Source organism: Vanacampus margaritifer, chromosome 19, assembly GCF_051991255.1.
Source record: "Vanacampus margaritifer isolate UIUO_Vmar chromosome 19, RoL_Vmar_1.0, whole genome shotgun sequence".
NCBI lineage: Eukaryota > Metazoa > Chordata > Actinopteri > Syngnathiformes > Syngnathidae > Vanacampus > Vanacampus margaritifer.
In genome coordinates this window covers 4,906,814-4,930,686 of record NC_135450.1, presented here as the reverse complement: position 1 = coordinate 4,930,686, position 23,873 = coordinate 4,906,814, and the positions used below count along the sequence as shown (strand labels likewise).

At 37.3% G+C, this 23,873-nt stretch overlaps 2 protein-coding genes across 2 annotated transcripts; both read right to left on the bottom strand.

Annotated features, from left to right (window-relative positions):
- Window positions 1-83: 83 nt before the first annotated feature.
- Window positions 84-2,440, bottom strand: il17a/f3 (interleukin 17a/f3). Its single transcript, XM_077553410.1, has 4 exons — window positions 2,313-2,440; window positions 1,991-2,202; window positions 1,139-1,282; window positions 84-402 (listed from the first exon to the last, which is right to left on the bottom strand). The coding sequence occupies exons 1-4, from the start codon at window positions 2,319-2,321 to the stop codon at window positions 291-293; spliced, it is 477 nt and encodes a 158-aa protein (XP_077409536.1). The 5' UTR covers window positions 2,322-2,440; the 3' UTR covers window positions 84-290.
- A 3,687-nt stretch (window positions 2,441-6,127) lies between these two features.
- Window positions 6,128-23,723, bottom strand: mcm3 (minichromosome maintenance complex component 3). Its single transcript, XM_077552705.1, has 17 exons — window positions 23,543-23,723; window positions 23,003-23,115; window positions 21,611-21,819; window positions 20,544-20,674; window positions 20,241-20,479; window positions 17,674-17,782; window positions 17,357-17,510; window positions 14,685-14,816; window positions 14,404-14,612; window positions 12,713-12,887; window positions 12,510-12,636; window positions 10,570-10,720; window positions 9,252-9,392; window positions 9,084-9,190; window positions 8,937-9,010; window positions 6,704-6,803; window positions 6,128-6,621 (listed from the first exon to the last, which is right to left on the bottom strand). Exons 1-17 carry the CDS (start codon window positions 23,615-23,617, stop codon window positions 6,423-6,425), a joined length of 2,445 nt encoding a protein of 814 aa, XP_077408831.1. The 5' UTR covers window positions 23,618-23,723; the 3' UTR covers window positions 6,128-6,422.
- Between the last annotated feature and the right edge of the window lie 150 nt (window positions 23,724-23,873).

Genomic DNA, 23,873 nt, shown 5'->3' with positions numbered 1-23,873 from the left:
TCAAGTACCGACAAATGCCCGTTTTGATGACGATTACTGGTACTGTACAACTGTAGGGGAAACAATAGACACATACAATGGAATTACATTTCATAATATTTTAATAGACAGCACCAGGTGAAAGTAATTTCTTACTATTTAAGAGGTCAAATGTAATATTTTCTAACATTACTAAAGATTATAAAGGCTTGGCATAAGAAGAGTGCACAAAACAACTAATGCATGAAGTAGCAAGCGCAGAAAAATGACTACGGTAACAATAAAAGTGACAAGCATTACTGTATGAGAAGTCAAACAGTCCGCCTTATGCATGTACAGCCCACTGTGATTGTCTCTGTTTCCAGTCTGAACCTCTTCTTATTCTTCTTCCTCAAGTTGCTATTTGGCTTTTGGTTTGTGACTCTACAGTGGGATAGAGCCAAAAGCAATCAATATTACTTTGTATGGCAAGACTCCAAATAAGCAGTTTCACATAGCACTTTGCAAGTCCAAATGAGCACTTTGCGCCTCATCAAAACACATTGAATAGCAAAACTGAGAATTGAAGACCCAACTCAGGGGTCACCAACTCTGGTCCTCAAATTCCCAGATTCATATTATCAGCTTATCAGCAAAGCTCAGCAGAAGCCTGATAAAGATCCTGATCGTTTGAATCAGGTGTGTTGGAGGAGGGAAACATCCAAAACATTTACGTCACACCAGCTAGCTAGCAACGAGCTTTGGCTGGCTACTAATGTGGCTTAAACATGTTACAGAGTCAGTATCATGGTGGTGAAAAAGATACTTCTGACAAGTAGCATTTTCACTAAGGGACAATGAGGAAAAACTTTTAATTAAGTCATCCTAATTGCTAGATTCTGAGCTTACGCCACAAGTCAAAGGAACTCGGTCAAAGGAAGCTCTGCGCTCGTTGAAAAGCATTGTATTGCTAAACCAGGCAGATTGTTGTAGTAGTCATATGACATGTCATCACATTTTGAAAACAAAATAACTCTCACAAATCAAATTACAATGATCCAAAGTTCAGTGATTCTCAAAAAGCGGAGAGCTTCTTTTCACCGAGTTGACCGTCATTTTGACTTGAGACGTAAGCTGCCTTGGAATTGCCAATATCTCCCGTAACGCACCCATTACCCACCTGCGCAGAACCAGGACCTGGTACTTGATAGGTTTGACCTCCAAGGTCGCATCCACCTGATCACTCTCGTGGCTGAGACAAGCAGAAGTCAGACAGTGTGCACTGGAGAGGACCCGAGGGAGACGAGATGACACACTGGACTCCCTGGAGAAAAGGTTGTGGTCAGTTCGATAACCATGATGCACAACTGGTAAACTGGATAAATTACATTTACATTACATTACAATATACTGACAGATAACAGTAGATGAAGCTCCTCACCCTTTTCATTTCAAGTTCACGAGCTAGCTAGATCATGGTAGGGATGCTAGTATAGCTGCTAGCTAGCTGGCTAGTAGATAGATAGATAGATAGATAGATAGAGAGAGAGAGAGAGAGAGAGAGAGAGAGAGAGAGAGAGAGAGAGAGAGAGAGATTTAGCTTGCTAGCTACAGTAGCTAGCTAGTTAGCAAGATAGATAGATAGATAGACAGACGGACAATTGTGATTAGATTAAAGATGTTTGTAATTTTCTATTATACTACTTATATAGTCATAGACATCTTTCACAGTTCACATTTTGAAAAAATTGTAATTAGTTATATAAATTGTTATTGTCTAGAAGTTTTCAGTGTTACATCACATGCTAGTGATATACAAAGTAATACTGATAATAGAAATTAAGAGGAAGGATGAAATGCTTTAGTTTAAAATAATATATTTTTATTTCATTATTTAAAAAAAAACCTATTTAGGTTACAGTATTTTCCACTTATTTTCAAATATGTACATAACATTGTCTGAGTACAGATGACACTCGCATACTTTTCCATTTTATTCATTATTTACATTGAGTAAATGTGTCTTGCTCACTTGTAAGTCCAGGGTGACAGAGACATGTTGGCAATATTTGGGACAGAACTGCTGACCATCAGATCGCCAGATCCATGCATCCAATTCTCCACCACCAGCCTCACTGTCTTTCTCTTAAGTCCACCTCTACGGCGCACCCGGACTTTGTCCATGGGGCTGCCGCTGGTGGAGTGCAACGCAGTAACCAGGCCCAGCAACAAGACAACTCTCAACTTAAAAAAAAAAATGAGATAAATAAACTCTCTTATTTCTCAGTTGAGGCATCATAACAATACTGATAAAAATATTAGGAGATAACAGAAAACAAAAAAGCTCAACTCACCGCAAACATGATGGTGACATCCAACTTCACAGCAAAGCTCTCTTGTTGTTTCTTCTACAATAATGTTCTGATCTGATTGGCTTGTTTCTTTTTTCTTTTTAAAGCCACTCGATAAACTTTGTTTGTTTGTTCCTCCTCCATCACATCACTGTTGTGGTTGTGGTCATGAATCAGCAAATCTAGTTCAAATAACAAAACAAAAAAAAGTGACATATTATCAGTGTGCATCTCCAGACAGAGGAAGCTGTAAAATGGAACACTGCACCGTAAGGTGAGGCTGCATCCTTGACAAGCGGCAAGGCTTTTTATCGAGGTGCTGAGTCAAAAACTATTAAAATGTTAAATGTAACAGATGCAGGGAAGCGAGATTTTGGATCAAGCGTTGTTCACATAATGATAAATCTGTCATCAAAAAAAAAATAAAAAGTGTGACCTTTAACCAGATTTTTGTTGGCCAGTGTTTCTGTTTCACTAGAGTACCAGTATGGCGCAGAACGCCTCATCCTTGCTCTTCTGTTCCCATTTATTACAAGTGCAGCTGTTCACAGAGTCCAGAGAATGATTCTTTATGGCCTTCATTTCCCAAAGTACTGTTTGACTTAATAAGTTCAAGATCACTTGTTTATACAGCATTGTTGTAAGGATGGCTCAAGGACCTTGCATGGCCAGAAAAACCTCATGCAAAGTGGAGGACAGAAAAATATTAAATATCTTTAAAGGGGAATTCAACCACAAATCTAATTGTAATAGGATGCTCTATGTGGTCTAAGCATGGCATTCTGATTAATATCGTGTTTGTGAAATATGAATTAACTCATTCACTGCCATTGACGGCTATAGACGTCAAAAATTAATTTTAATTATTTTTATAGTAAAACATTTTTTTCCCACTTTTGTTAACAAGAGTTTGAAAACCTAGAATTTTTTTATTGTATTAGAACAGATATACAAATTGGGATTAATCGTGAGTTAACTAGTGAAGTCATGCAATTAATGCCAATCTACAATAAAAAAATAAATAAAAATTCTTAAAAAAAAAAAAAAGATTATTTAAAAAAAAAATCCTAAATTAGGAGCATCAGGCGATTAAAATTTTAATCGGAATTAATCGCATGACTTCTTAGTTAACTCACGATTAATCAAACATTTTCTGTTCTAAATGTACCCCCCCCCCATTTTTTTTAAATAGGTCTTCATATTCTTGTTAACAAAAATGGGAAAAAATGTTAAATAGAAATAGTTCAAATTAATTTTTGACGTCTATAGCCGTCAATGGCAGCGAATGAGTTAAGCAGCAAAATCCACCTGTTTTTATCTAACTGAGGGGGCGGCCATTTTGTCATTTGCTGTCAACTGAAAATGACATCACAGTTACTCAGGGCTCAGGTAACGACCAATCACGACTCACATGTCATATGAGTTTGGTCATGTGACATTCGTAAGATGACCCTTGATTAGATGTTAGAAAGAAAGAAAGAAAGAAAGAAAAAAGAAAGAAAGAAATTAAACGGTACATATTTTACTAGCTGCCTATTTCTAATTAATGTATCATGGGGTGGAGCTTTAGCTAATATGCATGAGACAGTACCATCCCATCCCATCCCATCCCATAAAAACAGGCTAAATTCAGCAAAGCTAGAAAATGTGAAGTAAATTTTATTTATGAATCACAAGATTCTCAAAAACTTTAAGTGCCCCACTAATATTAAACAATTGACCACACCTGAGTAATAACCGAGATGTATCGGTAATATATAAGTAAATGAATTATTCCCAGCATTCCCAAATGCATGTTGTAGAAAATAAGAAACTGGTGTGTTTTTATCTGATGTTGTTGCTCAACTTTAGATGAAAGTAAAAACGTCATCTAAAATTGACACGCAAAGTTCTTTTTTTTGCACTATATGAGTCATCTGTGGCTTTCTAAACTCGAGAACAACAAGTACATTCTCTTTTGCAGATTGATCAGGGCCACAGATAAGCTGTAACCGAGCTCTAACTTTGTAGGTGTTGTGTCAAGGAAGGTCAACATGCAAACACTCTTTTGGACGCTATTAAAAAATAAATACTGAAGCGCAGGAATGAACACATGATATTTGATGAATATACCATGCATGTTGATATCAGAATAGCAATCACTGAAAACGGGAGAGCACAGTATACAGTACTTGTTTGAATTTTTTTTTTTAATCTTGAGAGGGTAAAATTATAGGAAATAAATTATATAAAATAATAAATGAAAACCTTTCCATTGTTTTAAATATCCACTTTTAAAACAACTTTTAGCTTTTGACTCAAAATAAGAGTTTGTTGTTTTAGTGTTTTATGGTGGCTGCTGTATTTTGTGTTAATTTATTGATTTTTTTTTTTAAATAAACTTATTTACTTACCAACTTATATGTATTAATTTATCTTGAGTTAATTTATTTTTATTTTATTCCCCACTTAAAACCCTATAACGCCAAACGTATCATATTAAATAAATTAATATATTTTTTTCCTAAGACATGCATGGCAGGTTAATTGAACACTCCAAATTGTCCATAGGTGAGATTTTGAGTGTGGATGGTTGTTTGTCTCTGTGTGGCTGGCAACCAGTTCAGGGTGTACCGAAGCCAGCAGGGATAGGCTCCAGACCACCCCCCTCTCTCATATATTTCATGGTTCAGACTTTCAGGGGTGTCAAACTCATACGTATTAGCTCAGTGGCAACATGGAGAAAAATATATTACCACGTGGACCGGACTGGTAAAATCATGGTATATAACTTAAAAACAATTGTCGTCAGTTATACATGGATTTTCGCTGTTTGCATGTTGCCCTAAATAGGGGGGTTCCAGGTAAATATAGGGTTCCAGAAAATAACACAATTGTAAATGGAACGCAGAAACACTTCCCCCGTATGAGTTACAGGCATGTTATATCTACCTGTTTTGCATATAAATTTTTCCCAGAACGCATTGTGTTATCGGTTTAAATTATAGGACATTAATCCATGTCATATGTGTTTGTGTTACCAGTAGCATGTGTGCCCTATTCAGCATGTTTGATTTATTTACGTCTGATGTTTTTTGTTTTTTTCAACAAACCATAACTTTAGGTTGTGTGTAAAAGAATGACATCCCGGTGAGTTCCATGTACAAGTCGCATTGCTCATCTGAGGTTTACTTGAAATAAAATAAAAAAATATGTTTTGATTTTGGCCATCTGTTTAATTGGGTTGACGTTACTCTTTATTTTTTTGCATTACAAGATCATCTGGTGGGCTGGATAATTTAAAAAAATTATAATTAATAAAAAAATATTTTTGCGCTTTTTAATCGTTGTGGTGCACGTAAAACAAAAGTTACGAGTAACGGCCCTCTGTTTTGAAAATGTACAGAGTAAAAAGTACAGATACTGTTTTTAAAATGTAACAGATAAAAGTAAAAAGTATAGTAAAAAATAAACACTCTGAATTACAAAGTGCTGGAAAAAACTACTAAAGTACAGTAATGAAGTGTTTGTACTTTGCTATTTCCCATCTCTGGGCATCAGTTACTATCGTGTGTACCGCTACCTTGAAGTATTGGCCAGATATGATATTTGGTATCGGTACTTGCTCGTCCCTACTTTTACAGAATCATGAATTGAATGCTTTTAAAGACCGAGGATCTGTGTAAAGGCTGCAGGAACACCCCTCTTGCCTGAAGACGGCTGGGATAGCCTTCAGCTCGCAGCCCTAATGATGATTAAGCAGTTTAAAAACTTGATTGATATTCAAAAATTTATGAAGAACAATAAATACAAGTGGAATGGCATTTCAAACAAAACAATTATGCTGTACTAAAGTATTTTATTCTTTTCACATTTTTTCCCCCCCACGTCTTCAAATTGCTTCCACTATTTACAGAAATCAAAGGGGGATTAATAGTATGTTTGACTGCATATAATGTATGACAAAGTTTACTCTAACCAATATTAACCAAACAGTTTACTAGATGCATTACATAGATTTTCACAATTGCAACCATTTGTTACAATGGAAAGTATGAAAGGAAAAGGTGGGGAAAGCCCATAAACGTATATTCTTTGAAGTCCATAGAACAGAATTGACAGATTCGGCTGCTCTCAGATGAGGAAGATGATGTCATCCGCCACCATGACCTGGTTGTCGTCCTGCATGCGAGTCAAAGCGGTGCGGACCTCCGACTCGGTGAAGCGCACCTGACGCTCTTTGTTGACGCCGTCTAACAGCGCCTGCATATTCACCGACTGAGCGTGAGCGGACTGGAACACGGCGAATAGCGAGGATTTGAACTCCTTCAGCCTAGCGGGAGAAAAGCTAAAGTTATTTAATGACCCATTCTTTTGAAGTGAAATGTTATTTTCCACATGTGGAAGGCATTAACCTTTCAGTAGAGAGCTCAGAGGCGTCAGCCTGTGAGGTGGCATCCATTTGTTCCTCCTCCACTTGCTTGGCTTTTGTTTTTTTCACAGAGGTGGCCTGAACTGAAGAGCACAATGACAGTGAGCGATTTACAAGGAAAGAAAATTGTGTAGTTAAATAAAAATGTATGTTAACAAATAAATCAGAGATAATAAAAGCTCAGGTTTGACACCGTCAGAGGTCTTAAATGATTTTCAACTAATGAAGTAACTTGAATTACAACTGAAAACTATTTTCATAAATGAAATAAAAACAAGAGGATGTTTAAAAAAGAAAATTACTACATTTTACATTTATGAAACTAACGTTAATTATAGAGAACGTCCTTTGTCGTCATCTTTGTCAATTTCATACATGAGCTTTTACGGTTTATTTCATGTATTAATTTTGGTATTAATGTTCGAAGAAGAAAGTTGGCAATGTCATTTGTGATGTGCCGTTTAAATAATTTAAACCCAAAAACATGTAAATATGTTTTTAATACTTTGTCCTTCACTCCCAAAACGTCTTTATAAGTTTTTTTAGTTTTTTTTTTTTAATGCAAGTGCAAGAAGGCTTTGATGAAGTTTCTGACATGTAGCCTGGCAATAGCCAGATTGATTTGTGCTTCTCCACATTATCAGTCTGGGACTGCTCCACATTGATTTGCTTGGAAAAGGCGGGGCATGGTGTACAGCACTTCGAGCTGATTGGACGAAGCAGAATCATCTACCTAACTTTTGTTTCGACCAATCACGGCAAAGGATGAAAATGTCGCCACTGGCGTTGAGTTTATGTTGTCGGTTTTGTAATGTTGATATGCAGATACAAGAGACTAATTCAGCAAAAACAGAATTAATTGCATTCTAATGCTAATTGCTGCAAAACGGAAACAGATAGAAATATACTTTTTCTTCCTGATCAAAGAAGAGACTAATTTTTCTTTTGGTAGGTAGTCCATGTTTTTATAGCAATAGAACAGAATATTCTGTGGGCCCTGCAAAATCTGTCAAAATCCAGTAAAACAAGCCGGGAGCAAAGGGGGTTGCTTCAGTGAAAATGGCTGTGAGTCAATAACTTAATTTACTCTATTACCAAAGTATCATATCTGGCCTTACTTCAAGGCCAATGCGGATTTAAAGAAAAATGCTATATAGGGATATATACAAATCACAGTAAATTTTGTTGAGTACATTCTACTCTAAAATAGTCTGTTTAGTCCCACCCTACACAGAGTAAAATTTACACTTGGGAGAGAGTAAAATATTCAGAGTAAATTTTACTCAAAGTATTTTTACTGTGTACAAGAGCATTGGCCTATCCCATGACAAAAACTTAGTAAAGTTTTTCCACTCAGAAATTTTAAGTCAATTTTAGAAGGAAATTTTTTGAGTACATTTTATTAGTTTATTAAAAATACATTCTCTAGTATACAAACTATTTTACTCTCTTCCAAGTGTAAATTTTACTCTGTTTAGAGTGGGACCAAATAGACTCTTTCTATAGTAAAATGTACTCTACAAAATTTACTGTTTATTTTGGAATATATAAAATTATCTGTCATCATTTTTTGAGAAATGTTACCTAACAAAAGTAGAAGTAGCATCAGAATTTGGTATAGGTAACATCCCGAACATCCCTAATATACACAAATACTTATACACATATATATAAACAAACTAATATTAAAAAACTGAGGTGGTAAATCCAGGTCCAGAAAACCCTGCCACAATTTGGCTTTAGCTCCCTAAAATATAAAAAAGCACCATGGGAGCTAGCTAGGGAGCTAGCTAGGGAGCTAGCTAGGGAGCTAGCTAGGGAGCTAGCTAGGGAGCTAGCTAGGGAGCTAGCTAGGGAGCTAGCTAGGGAGCTAGCTAGGGAGCTAGGCCAAAGTGTGGCAGGGTGGATTTGCACCTGTTAAAAACATCAAAACAAAAATAAAGCCTTTCTTCCGCTCTATATACTAATTAAAACCAACTTAATTTATACAAAAAAAACAGTAAAAACTATAATGACAAATCCAAACCTATTAAAACCCTGACAATTGTTTATGTAATTTGTTGTGATTTTGAAGTTGTGCTGTAACACACCAAGATAAGTTTCTAATATTTTGGTCCTCTGAAGCAAAGGTTATAGACACACAAGAAGCAAAATAAAGTAACCACTGAAAATATACTTAATGAATCAAAAGCATTCAATTGTGATCAAGTTCTTACTCTCAGGAACATCCTGCTCTTCACTGAAGTCGTATGGACTGTAGGGCTCACTGCCCTGAGACCCACGGCGCACCCTACAGGACACATACGGTATTGTTAGGGGCTACAAACAGATTGTGTGGCGAAAACACTGGAATTGACGTCCACCTCTTTCTCTGAGATCTCGGTGTCTGCTGAGTGGATGCCTCCTCTTCCTCCACATCCGAGCCAGACGCATGTCCCTTTTTGGAACGCTTCTTTTCTTTCTCAAGAACCTTCATGAGATCACGTTTGTCACCTGCTGCTCAGACATTCAAACTTGCTCTCCGCGCTCACCTTCTTAAAGTAGGCGAACTGGACGAGCTCAACCGCAACCTCCGAGTCTTCCATCTCCACCACTTTGCTCATGCGGGCCTTGGCGTGAGCCGTGGACAGACGGATCAGAGTCTCCAGCGTTCGGGCCGTCACTGGGGATGTCTGGGACGGACGGAGACGGGACAGTTAACATTAGGGGTGGGAATCTTTCACTGTCTCACGATTCAATTCCGGTTTTTGGGTCTGTGATTCGATTCAGAATCGATTTTCGAATCAAAACTATTTGCTTGACAATGATTTCTGCTTTAATTTATAGATGTGCAAAGAATCATCATGATCTACTCCAGTCTGGTTTGCAAAACAATAAACTGTCTTTTTTTTCTTCTTCTTTTTTACATTTATTGGGAGGATGCTGTACTGTACGCAAGTGTTGTTTTATTCATTTATCTTTCAACTACAATTAACACTTTGTAAATTTCACATAATTTATCTTTCAATTTACTTCATAAGCATTCAGCTATTAGCATTCCCACGCAATTTCTGCAGAAATTGCACTTTGTCTAGTTAAGTTTCGAATTGTAAGGAAAGTGCTTTTTTCCACAAAAACAGTGTGTGGACCACAACTGCTACTCTGTTTAGCTAGCTACAAATGTTACCACTTTTACAGTATATTCTGCCCTCCCTGAGCAGACTGATTACAGTTTAGCAGACAGCGAACACTCCCTCAAAAAGAGTCCAATGCTGGTATCCGTTTCACCCTGTTCCATTCTTAATGACCATTCAGAGTGGGCGATTAAAGCTGTGACAAATGTAGCTAGCTCAAGGCTAATGCACAATGGAAAGTGCCGTTGACTCACTAATGCTAATTAGCGCGCTACTCGCAGCACTTATCACTCAAAAGAACGGCTATTCATAGCCAACGCTTCAGGAATGTATACAGAGAAGTATCTTAACGTTACTCACAGACATATGCTCTTTCTACGCTGCAAAAACAGCAACTTTTATTGGCATAATTTGATCGTGACTTTTTTCTTCTACTCTCTAATGTGGCTACAACTTAACAGTGCATTAGAACACGCGGAACCACACTGCCCCTAAGTGACCAAATCATGTACAACATGAACAGTGCTCCAATAAAGGCACACACAAAGGCACGACAGTATAAAATAATTTAGATAAAATCGATTTTGGGACATTTAAAATCGATTCTGAATCGTACTAAATGAGAATAGCGATTTTTATTAGAATAAATTTTTTTGGGGCACAACCTAAAACTAAATACTCGTCCATGAACTATTGTGGAGCTTAACACATTGTAATGTTGAAATTAATTGCTCACCCTGGCAATATCTGTGCCGAGCTGCTCCTGGCTCCTCAGCCTCGAGTACTCTTCTGCGATGTGATTGGCCGCCTCCTCCGTCAGCACCGGCGTCACCCCCTTGGCGATGTGGATGTACTTCCTCATGAATTCCTTGCTCACGATCTTCTCCCTGAAACATTCACAATCGGTCATATAAAGCCATGCAAGGACTTGAGATGCAAATGTCAATAATAATGCCAAAAAAAAGGTTACATCTGTTTTGTTTTGTTTTAACAATAAGGAATCAAAATCTGTGGCGGGCTCTTATATGGTTGGGGCTTAGGTCACCTGGTGGCAGGGCTGTGAGCAATTTAGGTATTATTTTAGAGCAACTTCATTGATTAGTCCATTTCTTGTGATTTAATACCTCAGTGCTGTTTTGTAAATGTTGTTCAACACACTTGGGTTCCACAAGAAAAAAAAAATTTTTATAATGAAGTGATAGAGCAGGGATGGGCAACAATTTTTCATCAGTGCTACTATGGAGCCACATAGGACCACCCACTTCCTAACCAGATGTATAACAAAACAATACCATTTACCAAAATACGTGCAAAATGTGCACCAATATACCGGTACTTCATTTTGTTATATTTTTTTTTAATGCTAACCCAACAAGAAAGTGTTTGAAGCAAACAACAAAATAACTACATAGTGGTTTTATTTTTCCAGTGCAAAGGAATCTTTCGTAAAAAAAAAATATCATTCAAGGATGGCACAAAACTGCTGAACAAGAATCCAACATTAAGTGCAAGAACTCATTTTGTGCATTTTACCTACAAAAATGAACTCACTCAAAATTGTAATATTATTGACGTGCTATTTTTTGCATATTTTTCCAAATTTGTCCCCCAAAAAACATTAGGCCTACTCATGTTGGAGACCTGGTGTGAGGGGTAACTAAGACATGCCTGCCATCTAGTGGTGAATGGTGATATCACAACTTAAAACGAAAGTTGCATATTTGCAGTTTGGCACCCGCGGATTCGCATATTAACTTATTCACAGCCATTGACAGTTACAGACGTCAAAAATTCATTTTAACTATTTCTATTAGTTAATTTTTTTCCAATTTTGTTAACAAGAGTATGAAAACCTAGATTTTTTTTTGTAAATTTAGAACAGATATAAAATTTGTGATTAATCGTGAGTTAACTAGTGAAGTCATGCGAATAATTACGTTTACAAATTTTAACCACCTGATGCCCTTAATTTTTTAATAATCTTTTCTTTAAAATTTTTTAAAAAGATTAAAAAAATAAAGAAAGTACTATTTTTAATCGCATGATTTCACTAGTTAACTCACGATTAATCACAAATTTTATTTCTGTTCTAATACAAAATTAAAAAAAACACTAGGTTTTCATACTCTTGTTAACAAAAGTGGGAAAAAATGTTTAACTAACAGAAATAGTTTAAATGATTTTTTTACGTCTATAGCCGTCAATGGCAGTGAATGAGTTAATATGTTTCCACATTTAATTTTTATTTTTTTTTATTTGTCCCAGTTAACCGGGATTTTTTCCTCACTTTATAAAGTATATTGAATGTTTATCAGTGAATTTTTAAAAGAATTATCCAGGTTTCTAAAAATAACAAACATAAATAAATACATACATCCATTTTTTTTTTTAATTACTTTTTTTTAATAAATGAATGGGCCACTCGAGTACTGCATATGGCCCAAAAATGGGGTAATGCTGTAGTCAAGTCATAATTACAGCACATATTAGTATAAAACAAAAACACTTGTAGGCCACAAATGCCAAAACAACAAAATGAAAAACATTATGTATGTAACCTAATGTGCCTTCTTGTGCTACGCGGCCATGTGACAAATACTCCACTTACTAAAACTGCTCTTAAGAGTCCCGTAATGCTTTATTTGTTTTTATCAATATGACGGCAAATGAGTCTACCTCTTTTTCTTGTTTCCATGCAGCAGGTTGTTGTGTTTCTCGTAGACCTGCAGCTCTTCGTGCTCCTGCGCCACAACATCCGGGTCGTCTGTGGCCAGGACGTCTACGGAGCCACCTAGAGCCATTGCTAAAAAAAAATGGACAGAAATAAATAAGCGACATCTCAAATGAAGATGCTTCTGCATCAAAGCGAACCGCAGTACCTGCGCCCTCCTGCTCGCGGGGGTCGCGGTAGCGGTGCATCCTGAGGACGTGGTCCGAGATCTCCCGATCCTGCTCTGGGTCCATCTGATCCAGCACGATGAAGAGGAGGTCGAAACGTGACAGCAATGAGTCCTGCAGCCCGATGTTCTCCATGGGGGTTTTGTACTGGTCGTACTACCGCCACAAAAGAGGCACAGTGAGATCAGGCGGCGACGAGAGATAAATTTAAAATTAAAAAAAACAACAAACAATCAAAATGGAACTGAAGCATTGAGAAACAAACTCATAACCTTCAACCTGAGAGCCAGCCACTCAACCACCTGATGCCATTCTTGCTGTTTGCCACTACACTGCATTGCCAGTGTGTCCAAAATGAGACCAAAAACTGGTCTCTTGGAGGTACGAGCATTCTGCCTAAAAACCCATTTATAAACTGGCACACTGCAGGAGCTGCATGGCTCAGGTGGTAGAGTGGCTGTCTCCCAACTTCAAGGTTGTTTGTTCCTCAACCCTTGCGTAGCTTTAATTATTTATTTATTTTTGTGTGAAAATAAACAGTTACTCAAAACTCTCCTTGTAAAAAATTTTTTATACGGCCTTAAAAGTTTATCTTAACATGACAAAATTGTAATGAAGGGAAACAACATACCTAAAAATCTTTTTGGGGTGCAAATAGTTTTAAATAACAATAATATATTTAAATAATATATATTTTTAAATAAATAAATGTGGTGTTTTTGTTCACTTTAAAAAGACAGAAAATAAGTAAAATGTAATATTAAAAAATATATATTTTCCTTCAATTTTAATTTCAAAGTTTCAAACTTTTTTGCCGTGTAACATCTCCCACATAATACTTCAGATTTACACCGTTCAAATTTCAACTTCCTTCAAAAATTCACACCTCCTGGGGTATTTATCGTCTGATTCCACATTACTTACAGTATTTGCACAATTTAACGTTAAATCTAAACTTTGCAACGCCCACTCCCATACATACAACTGATCACCATTACCACCTGTCTGATACTGCTCAGTGGAGCAGCTGGTAAAGTGCATTGTCCAGTAACCAGCAGGTCGCGGGTTCGAATCCCACCTTCGACTGTACATTGCAAATATATCCATAGCCATTATGCTAAGTGATATACATGTATACCAACTGACTACCATATCACGAAATGCATTATAATTTCACTGGAATGAATAAATGCATGCTTGCGTTCAGCATCAGATGACACCATTAGCCATGATTTCAAACAAGTCACATTGGCTCAAGTGGTTAGAGCAATTACCTTCCACCATGGAGTACCTGGGTTCAAACCTTACATTTGAGTACTTTAGTAATTTATCGTTTCATTTACTTCATAAGCACATGCATTCAAATCTTAGCATTCAGCAAATAGCATTCAGCTTTTCAGCATTCCCATGCAATTTCTGCAGAAATTGCACTTTGACTAGTTCTAGTGAAAAAAATCATTAAAAAGTTGTTTTTTTTGCTTAATAAATGTATTCCTTTCTAGTTTTTGTTTGAAATAAACTTATTTTTAAAGATTTTTTTTCCCGTAAAAAACTTTTGAAAAAGTCGTATTCTTTGTGTTTTAAATGTATTTTCTTTCCATTATTTTGAAATACTTTTTTTGATGTGTTAGCACAATTCCCAAAACGCGCGTTTCACACCTATGAAACTCACCCTTCCGTAGACGGGGTTGGCAGCCGCCAGAACCGAACAGCGGGCGTTCAGGCGAGCGTGGATGCCGGCTTTGGCGATGGTGACTCGACCCTGCTCCATCACCTCGTGGATGGCGGTGCGGTCCATGTCGGACATTTTGTCAAACTCATCGATGCACACCACGCCGCGGTCAGCCAGCACCATTGCGCCGGCCTCCAGACGCCGCTCCCCTTGAGGCGGATTGGAAAGATTAATCAATCCGATTGGATGAGAAGGAAATCAGCTGATGTATCATTTCCTACCGGTTTCCTGGTCAGTGGTGACGGCGGCGGTCAAGCCCACCCCAGAGGAGCCCCGTCCGGTGGTGGGGATGGCTCTGGGTGCGGTGTGGAGAACGTAACGCAGAAGCTGAGACTTAGCAACCGAAGGGTCACCTGAAAGAGGTCAATACACAACAATAATTTTACTTCTACTTAACTCATTCACTCCCAGTCATTTTTACTGAAGCAACCCCCTTCGCTCCTGGCTGTTTTACTGGATTTTGACTGATTTTGCAAGGCCCATAGAATATTGTGTTCTATTTTTCATCAGCAAAGAAAAAGTACATTTTTATCAGTTTACATTTTGCGCAGCAATTAGCATTAGAATATAGCTAAGTTTCATTATTATTCACAAAGCTGTTGAAAACACTGGGGAAAAACAGATCTGGCTGATCTCTTATACCTCATTCACTGCCATTGACGGCTATAGACGTCAAAAATTCATTCTAACTATTTCAATTATTTTAACATTTTTTCCCACTTTTGTCAACAAGAGTATGAAAACCTAGTGGGGTTTTTATATATTGTATTAGAACAGATATAAAATTAGTGATTAATCGTGAGTTAACTAGTGAAGTCATGCGATTAATTACGATTAAAAATAGTACTCGCCTGACACCCCTAATTTTTAATAATCTTCTAAAAAATAAAAAATAAAAAGATTAAACATTTAAAAACCAAAAGAAATAGAAAAGATTATTAAAAGATTAAAATTTGTAATCGTAATTATTCGCATGACTTCACTGGTTAACTCGCGATTAATCAGAAATGTTATATCTGTTCTAAATGTACAAAAAAAAAATCTAGGTTTTCATACTCTTGTTAACAAAAATAGAAAAAACTAAACTAATAGAAATAGTTCAAATGATTTTTTTACATCTATAGCTGTCAATGGCTGTGAATGAGATACTCTGCTGCCACCTGCTGGCCGTTTTGTTTGTTTGTTGTTGCTTTAAGTGACGTCTTCAGGTCAGAAGCTGCACCCAAAGCCTTCTGTATGCACTAGCACAGAGGTGGGCATCGAGGGCCGCAGTCCTGCAGGTTTTGCGTGTTGCCCTTCTCCAACACAGCTGATATATGATCAGCTCATCAGCAAGCTCTGCATAAGCCTGATAACGATCCTGTTGATTGGAATCAGCTTGTGTTGGAAGTGAGAAACCTACAAAACCTGCAGGACTCCGGCCCTCGAGGACCGAGATTGCCCACCTCTGCACTAGCATAACCCAAAAAATTTTGGGAAAACTTCTTAAAACTAATTTATACGTTTTGGGGTTTTAAAGAGTTAAAGACGCACTAAGGGGTGAAACAAACCTAATAATATATTCAATAGCCTAAACACAGTATTCTCTTGCTCCTTCATGTCTGATCTTCCCGTACAGTCTTGTTCCATTTTTGACTTGAGTTCTCCTTTGAGCTTCTTAAAACTAAGCAAATTCTACAACTAAAGCGGGGCACACACTAGGGTTATTATCGTTAACAATAATTAATAAAATAATATAAACAAAATTTGAGAAAAAAAACATTGTTAAAAAATGATAACGAAAGCCTAAAAAAAAAACTATGAAACAGCATTGTTTGTTTACTGTCATTATTAGCATCTAAACAATGTGGATTATTGACGTAATAAAATTTGCATAACCATTTAATTGTCCAATAAATTAAAATAAAATATCTTTTTGTATCATTAACAAAATAAAGATATGAATTACAGGAACAACATAAGACGGTTTTACAATACTTAGCACTTAAGTATTTGTTTAACTTTTAGAAAAAGTCAAAAATGGGCAAAAATGTACCAGTTTTTGTCTGGATGGGGTTTGTATGTAATTATCTTTGTTTCATGATAGAATGTGTTCATGCGCTTTAAAAAAAAAAAAAAAAAACTATAGGCAAAAATCGGCAGATTTAAAAGACATAACAGTTTTGTTCAATTTATTCTTTTTATTTTTATTTTTACCATGTACCCAGACTTTACAGACACACTGTATAGTGAAAGTTTTAATCACACAATATGTATTGTTTGTGGCCTTTTCTAATCTCGTATCTGACCCCCCACCCCCCCAAAAAGGCTCAACTACAATTAACTCTTTCAGTGCCTATTGAAAAAAAAAAAAAGTGAACCTTGAGTGCCAGCCAATTTAGAGCATTCTGACTGATCTTTCAAGGCTCCCAGAATATTGTGTTTTATGAATATAGCAACACAGAAAGTACCAAACGAAGGAAGTGTTTGTTTCGAAAATCTGCTTTTGTTGGCATAATAGTGTATTTATAATGAATCACGAGTGTAAGAGTTTTACATTTGACAAACTTTAGAAACTATCTGCAGGCTATTCATAGTAGCAGTTGTATTTAGTAGTGTACGCTTGCGTACCACGCATGTGTATGTAAGTTCATTACACCATCGCATCTACTTCTAAATTTAAATGTATCAGACTTAATGTGACAAACACTTTGTTCAAGCAGCTAGAAACAGTCATATTTCAAAGGGGGTCTATCATGTTTTAAGAGCTTAAACATTCACGTGACACACATTGAGCTCATCCAAGAAATGCCGCCATCTGCTGGCCATAGTAGTGAGATTTAACAATCAAACCAGACCCGCCCACAAAAAAAGGTATGCGTTTACTCCAGTTAAGCAAGGTTAGTTCTCGTACCAATGAGCAGGATGTTGATGTCTCCTCTGAGCCGCGAGCCGTTTTCCAGCACCTTCTCCACACCACCAAGCAACATGCAGAGAATTGCCTTCTTGATGTACTCATGGCCGTGGATGCTGGGGGCCAGTGAGCGAGACAGCTGATCAAAAGCGTTCTAGATGAAGGCAGAAACAAACAAGATTGGACCACTATCAAGAGTATCTCAACACAAGATTGGAAATGGTTTTGCTTGTTGAAAAATCTTCACCACGTTATAAAACTTAATAAAAATCAAGTAATTATGAACTGCAGGACAGACCTGACAGCGACAGACTTACGATAGAGCGACTGCGGGAGAAGTTTCTAATTTTGCTGATGTCATCGGCTGTGAAGAGCGCGGATGCTTCCTTGCTCATCTGTTTGACATGACAGGCGATCATGATGGTCCTGGGACGAAAATAATTGAGAAAACACTTAGGGTGTTAGTAATTTTTTTTAAATCGTAATTACCTCATTCAAACCCAAAAATGTATCAAAATGTTTTTAACACTTTGTCGTGCACTGTCAAAAACGTATTTATACAATTTTTATGCTAGAGCATTTAGAAGGATTTGCTACAGCTTCTGACATGAAGAGATCACTTAAAGCAATGGTAGTTATTACAAAAAACGGCCAGCAGGTGTATAAGATCAGCCAGGGCCATGTTGCAACAAGCTTTTTTTGCCAGTGGTTTCAACAGGTTTGTGAATAATAATCAAACTTAAGCTATATTCTAATGCTAATTGCTGCAAAACGGAAACAGTAGGGTGACCAACCATCACGCATATTTATTATTATTAATAATAACAATAATAATAATAATAATAATAATGTAGTGAGAGTTTGGCGTGATACTGTCCGCCATGACAACGACAAGGCATAGCCACGGACGTCGCTCACAAAGTCCCCCGTTGCCTTCACAGCCTCCGGACTGTTGTAAATCACAGAACCACCATAGTGGCTTTTTCATTGTTGACCCACAACACTTAGAAGCAAAAGAGTTTTCTCATTGAAGCTACGCCGGCATAACTAGGACGTTGACATGTGATGACGCAAAAAAAAAACCGCAAGCATCACAAGGGAATGTTTGTTAGCCTCAAGTTGCTATCTTTAGCTAGCCCGTCCAATAATACACGGGCAACAACTGCGTGCTAAAGATGAGTCGTAGCTGGTCTGATGACAACGGGGATGTGGCAACCCAAGTCACGTTCAAGTGGTAAGTGATATATTTTTAATCTTGTAAACTGTGTCGTCACACGATCAGTGGCACAGTTTGGGGACGGCATTAAGTAAACAAAACACTCTAAATTGAGCTAGTGCATTGCATAATTGTCAGTAATATTGTAATACTTCTGATATCCTTTAAATCATTAATATTAATGTCTTCAACTTTAATGAGTTTGTTTTAATGATTTTAGTATAATCATAGCCATATCAGTTGTACAGTATAAAAATGCTTATTGTGAAATCAACACTGCAAATTATTTTGTTGATACCTACAAACATGTGCAGCTTGTGAATTTTTTTTTGATAATACTTGCACTTCTGATCTAAACATTAACTTGACATTTTTAGTAAGATGTAAATGTATATTTATGGTGTATGATGTGTGGACACACTACAAAAAATATGAATCAAAAACATTGTAGTATTTATCAGTAATATAATGAAAATGCTGTAAAATGGGAATATTTACTTTGCAAGTCAATTTATGTGTGCACCCCTAAATTTTCTTCCTGTGCTCCTAAATTTTTGAGTTAGGGGCTATTGCGCTCCTAAGAAAATTTTTTAGTCACTAGCCCTGATATATGTGCTAGAAATGGGTAAACCACCAGAGAGTCTGCCCACGGGGAGGGGTCGCCGCATCGCTGTGGAGTGTCCCACATTGTCCCTCAGCAACATACCCCTTGTCCCCCCTCGGGCTTATTAGCAGTTGGTCACCCTAAAACAGATACAAATATACTTTTTTCCTGATGAAAGAAGAGCCTCTAATCTTTATTTTATAGCAATAGAACACAATATTCTGTGGACCTTTTAAAATCAGTCAAAAAGCAAATGGGGTTGCTTAAGTGAAAATGGCTGGGAGTGAATGAGTTAATCACATGACTTCAATAATTAACTCATGATTAATCACAAATTAATTGCACATTTTATATCGGTTCTAAATGTTTTAGTTTTTTATATTCTTGTTAATATAAAAGTGGAAAAACATGTTAACCTAATACAAACATGGTTGTATCGTTTGGTTAATTGATTAAGTAATTTCATAAAGTCATTTAAAGTTAAAAAGACACTGATGAACTTTCAGTTTACGTTGATTATGGCTACGCCAAATAGACAAAAATTGTATTGTTATGTCTGAAGGAAAACCACATTTCCAATAAGGACAAGCACATTGCGTCGTTTCTTTAGCTCACGCCAGCGAATGAAATCCGGGCCAATGTTGAGCCTTGACTCTCCTTTCATCTGGGGTAGCTTTTGACGTATGCCATAAAGCAGTCAGCACATTTGCAGTTTTTTGTGTGGCAGTGTTTCTACCATCCTCCTCAAAGTTGCTTTGTGCCGGTAAAAATGATACAGACCCCCTCAGGCCATGGCAAAAGTACCATTCAACCAGATTGAAGTCAATGTTTCATCAGAAGAGTTATGAAAATATTTTATGAAGGTTGAAAAGTTACTTAGTGCTACTTTAATCGAGCGTTAAAAAAATTGTGGCATTAAAGAAACTTGAAATTAACTCAATATTAATGCACTAATTTTGACACCCCTAGAAACCAATATTTGTGTAAATTCAACGTCTTTGTCCATGTAAATGTTTTCAAATAAGAAATGCGTCCACAGCAAAGAATATGAAGCCAGATTTCACCTGAACGTTCCTGAAGTGAAGCCTCCCTTCTTTCCAGGCAGGCAGCGGTACGTTCCGATGACCTGCACTCTGTCTCCCGGTTTGACCACGTCCACGAGGTCATTGTCCAGAATGATGTCCACAGAGCGAGGCAACTGGCCCGCGGGGGCATTCTCCGGCATCTCCTGCACCGTGATGGTCTGGTGGTCCTTGTAGACGGACAGACCGAACTCTGTTTCCAGAGGATTGTTCTCCTCGTCCTGTTAGGAAGGGTTGATGATTGGTATGTGCATGTCCCGCTAAAGCTAGTATGTGTTTAGATACCTTGGTGGGGTAGACGGCATTAGAAGGGAACGCATCCAAAGAGGTCATATCTGTGTACTTGCGCTCCATGGTCTTGTTGGTGGCAGGGCAGTAGTGGACGCTGCGAACCACTTTGGGGCGCACAAGAGAACCTACGGCAAAGCAAGGCAGCATTAACCTAAGAAAAAACTATTTGCGTGGTATGCTAACTAGGGCCCGACCAATATAATTTTTTGGGATGTTTGCATCCTTGAATTTTGAGAAAATAAAGTATTTGAATCTTTGAAATATAAACTTTATATATAACTTGAAAGGACAGTGACAAAATAAAACAATAAAAACGTGAAATAAGAATAGAATAAACTAAAATAATTGCAACTGAAAAATTAAGAACAAATACTGACTGTTCCTGTGCGTTTTGGCCTCTTGGGGGCAGTGTGGTGCCATGCATCCATGATGTACACACTTAAAGTGAGTACAGAAGAAAGTTGCGATTGAGTTCTATTAAAAAAATAACTTCTTTTTTTTAACACACATTGGGAAGAATTTGTGCCTTTGTGTAGTGTTATCTCAACTGTGGGTATGTGTTCCCACAGCATTTGTGTGTGGATATTTGTTATTTGAAGGAAAAACACTCCCTAAGTCGATGCTAACTTCCTATTTGAATTTGAATAGGAGCCTTCCTTCGCTTTTAGCATTAGTGCTAAGCTAGCGATGTTTTAAAAACTAAGCATGTTTTGTATTTAAATATACAATGGATGTAATTCTTAACGTTTTTTGTTTAATTTTACAGTTAAATCCAACTAAGGTGTCATTGAACAGCTTAATGGACGCTTAGGGACGACAGAATAACCAGAATAACATACGCTACACACTTGCTAGTTGATAATGCCATGCAAGAAAAACGGTGCATTCAGGGTACTTTCACAGCGTCGTAAACTTCTGTTTTCTTCGATAACGTTTTAAGGGGAAAATAATCGGCCATTAGGCCCAATTGGCGGATTGTTTTGGCCAATGTTTGAAGGCCAATAATCGGCCGATTAATCGGTCGGGCCCTAATGCTAACAAGATATCACAAAGAAACCCACACTTGGTGATGATGCCTTCCACACAGACCATACTGCCCAACAGCCTCGATGTGAGTGTCCTGGGGGTGACGTGCTTGGAGCCAAAGCTTCCCTCCAGGCCGATGTTGAACTCCTCGTACTGTTTGGCATAGGTGGCATCCACTGAGGCCACCAGGTCCTTCAGGGCCAGCTGGAAGGCAATCAGCTCTTCAAAAGCGTTGTTCATCAACCTGGAAGGCAGTGGGAAACACTCAGCAAGCTGCCATCCGAGCAAAAATATTGAGACGCTTTAATTACATCTGAGGTAAATTCATTTCATTTTAATAAATGCGAACTAAGATGAAGCATCTAGACTAAATCCCATCTGACAGGGCATTGCGCATTGAACAACGTCATGGTCTAAACATGGGTCTGCAACCTGCGGCTCTGGAGCCACATTTGGCTCTTTGGTCCCTATCCTTTGGCTCCTGTGGATCTCCCCCCCCCCCAAAAAAAAAAACATGAGTAGAAACGAATATACATTTTTATTTTTTTAGTTTAATGAATTAACAATTTTGATTTTTTAAAGCAATAATTAAATATTTTAAAAAAAATGTCAGAGTCCATTTTTTTTAGTTATCAGAAAGAGACAAAAGGTGGATAAGAAAAGGTTTTTAAAATGACTTAAAAATGTCCTAGAAGTGGTGATAAAATGTCCAAAAAGGAAGATGAAAATCTGAAAATTACCATAAAAAGTCCACAAAAACGGCAAAGGTCAGAAATTTGATTTAAGAAAAGGCTAGAAAGAAAATGTTCAAAAAGTTTTTGTTTTTTTTTAAATGTCTAAAAGAAGAAATCTCAAAAATTACCATAAAATGTCCACAAAAGAAAGAAAATAGTTTTAAAAAAAGGGGGGGGGGGGGCAATGTACAATGTCAAAAAAAAAAAAGTAAGAGCGGCAGAAAATAACCATAATATGTCCAAAAATGTTAGAAATTTTAAAGAAAGGCAGAAAAGTCTAAAATAGTATGAAAAACAAAATCTGAAAAATTACAAAAACAAATCCAAAAAGGGAAGAGGAAAGGTAGAAGAAAATGAATGTGTACTTATTGGATGCTGCATATTGTTCTGTTCTGGTGCAGCTTTCAGCAGCTCTTAGGCCTTCACTACATTAAACTAACAATAACACACGGTTTTGTTAATCAAAATGGTCAAATGTTTTTGTTAATTATTTGGTGTAAAATGGCTGTTTTGACAGTAAATGTTGCAGACCCCTGGGGTCTAACATGAAAAGATAATGTCCCAACTGGTTTGTAAGTGACACACGTCAACCTATAAATCAGTCAGAAACACAAACACGACAACTGACAGCTTTAGTGATGCCACATTTTGTGATGCTGTTGTTTGTCATGTTCCTATACATTTTTTGCTCACTTTGCAGCCCGTGCATCGTTGTGTCTCCTCAGGTCGTTAATGTTGACAATGAGACGAGACTTATTCTCGCTGATCATGTCACGGACTTTGCTCTGGTAGATGCCCCGGTCTTGCTGGAATACAAAGAATATGCATATTTCAATTTCATCACAAATTATAAATAGACAGTTTAAATATGGAAATATAAGGACAGTCTTAAATACTTACTATAAAACAGCTTAACATTGTTTAATGTCTAAAAACGGTGATGTGGACAATGCTTAACGTCCACAGAAACCAAGATATTGCAGCGATCGTTTTGATATTGATATTATATTTTAGAGCCGTCCCCATAATTTTTTTTGTTTTGTTTGTGTTTTTACATTAAGCAACGTTAAGCCTTTTTCACACTTACGTTAAGCGCTTTAGACTGTACCGAAATAAGTGTAGTGCGGTAGTGTCAGGGATGCATTAATACGGCAAAAAGTAATTTATTTGGGTCGGCACCGCATGTGTTCATTAGGGCACACGATAACTTGTCGTTATAATGAAAGTACTTACATCGTCATCGAGGAAATCCAAATAATCCCTCTGCGCCTCCCTCATCAAACGGTCATCTACAACATCGGTAGCCATAATGCAAGAGTTTGTATTTAGGGCCCAAAAAAAAAACGAATATCAATGTTCCACAGTTCAGACGGATGTGCAGGCTTGTGTAGTCTGTCCGCACAATGAAGACTTTTCGCGCCACGGCGTCCTTGCGCAAGAAAAACGTAACACGCGATTGGCCAATACAGTTCCGCGTTTTTCACGTGATCATTACAGCTGTCCAATGACAGCGCTTTGTATGTGCACATGACCCAAACCCTAAATGAACTCCCGCGAAAAGAAA

What these genes read in the sequence shown, in the direction of transcription:
- mcm3 (XM_077552705.1), bottom strand. Translation starts at nt 23,617, where the DNA reads ATGGCTACCGATGTTGTAGATGACCGTTTGATGAGGGAGGCGCAGAGG. An exon ending in AACGATGCACGGGCTGCAAA is followed by an intron (nt 21,820 to 23,002) that starts GTGAGCAAAAAA and finishes ACTGCCTTCCAG; the next exon opens with GTTGATGAACAACGCTTTTG. An exon ending in CCGAGATCTCAGAGAAAGAG is followed by an intron (nt 9,011 to 9,083) that starts GTGGACGTCAAT and finishes TGTGTCCTGTAG; the next exon opens with GGTGCGCCGTGGGTCTCAGG.
- il17a/f3 (XM_077553410.1), bottom strand. An exon ending in CTGTCACCCTGGACTTACAA is followed by an intron (nt 1,283 to 1,990) that starts GTGAGCAAGACA and finishes CCTTTTCTCCAG; the next exon opens with GGAGTCCAGTGTGTCATCTC. An exon ending in CAGGTCCTGGTTCTGCGCAG is followed by an intron (nt 403 to 1,138) that starts GTGGGTAATGGG and finishes ATCCCACTGTAG; the next exon opens with AGTCACAAACCAAAAGCCAA.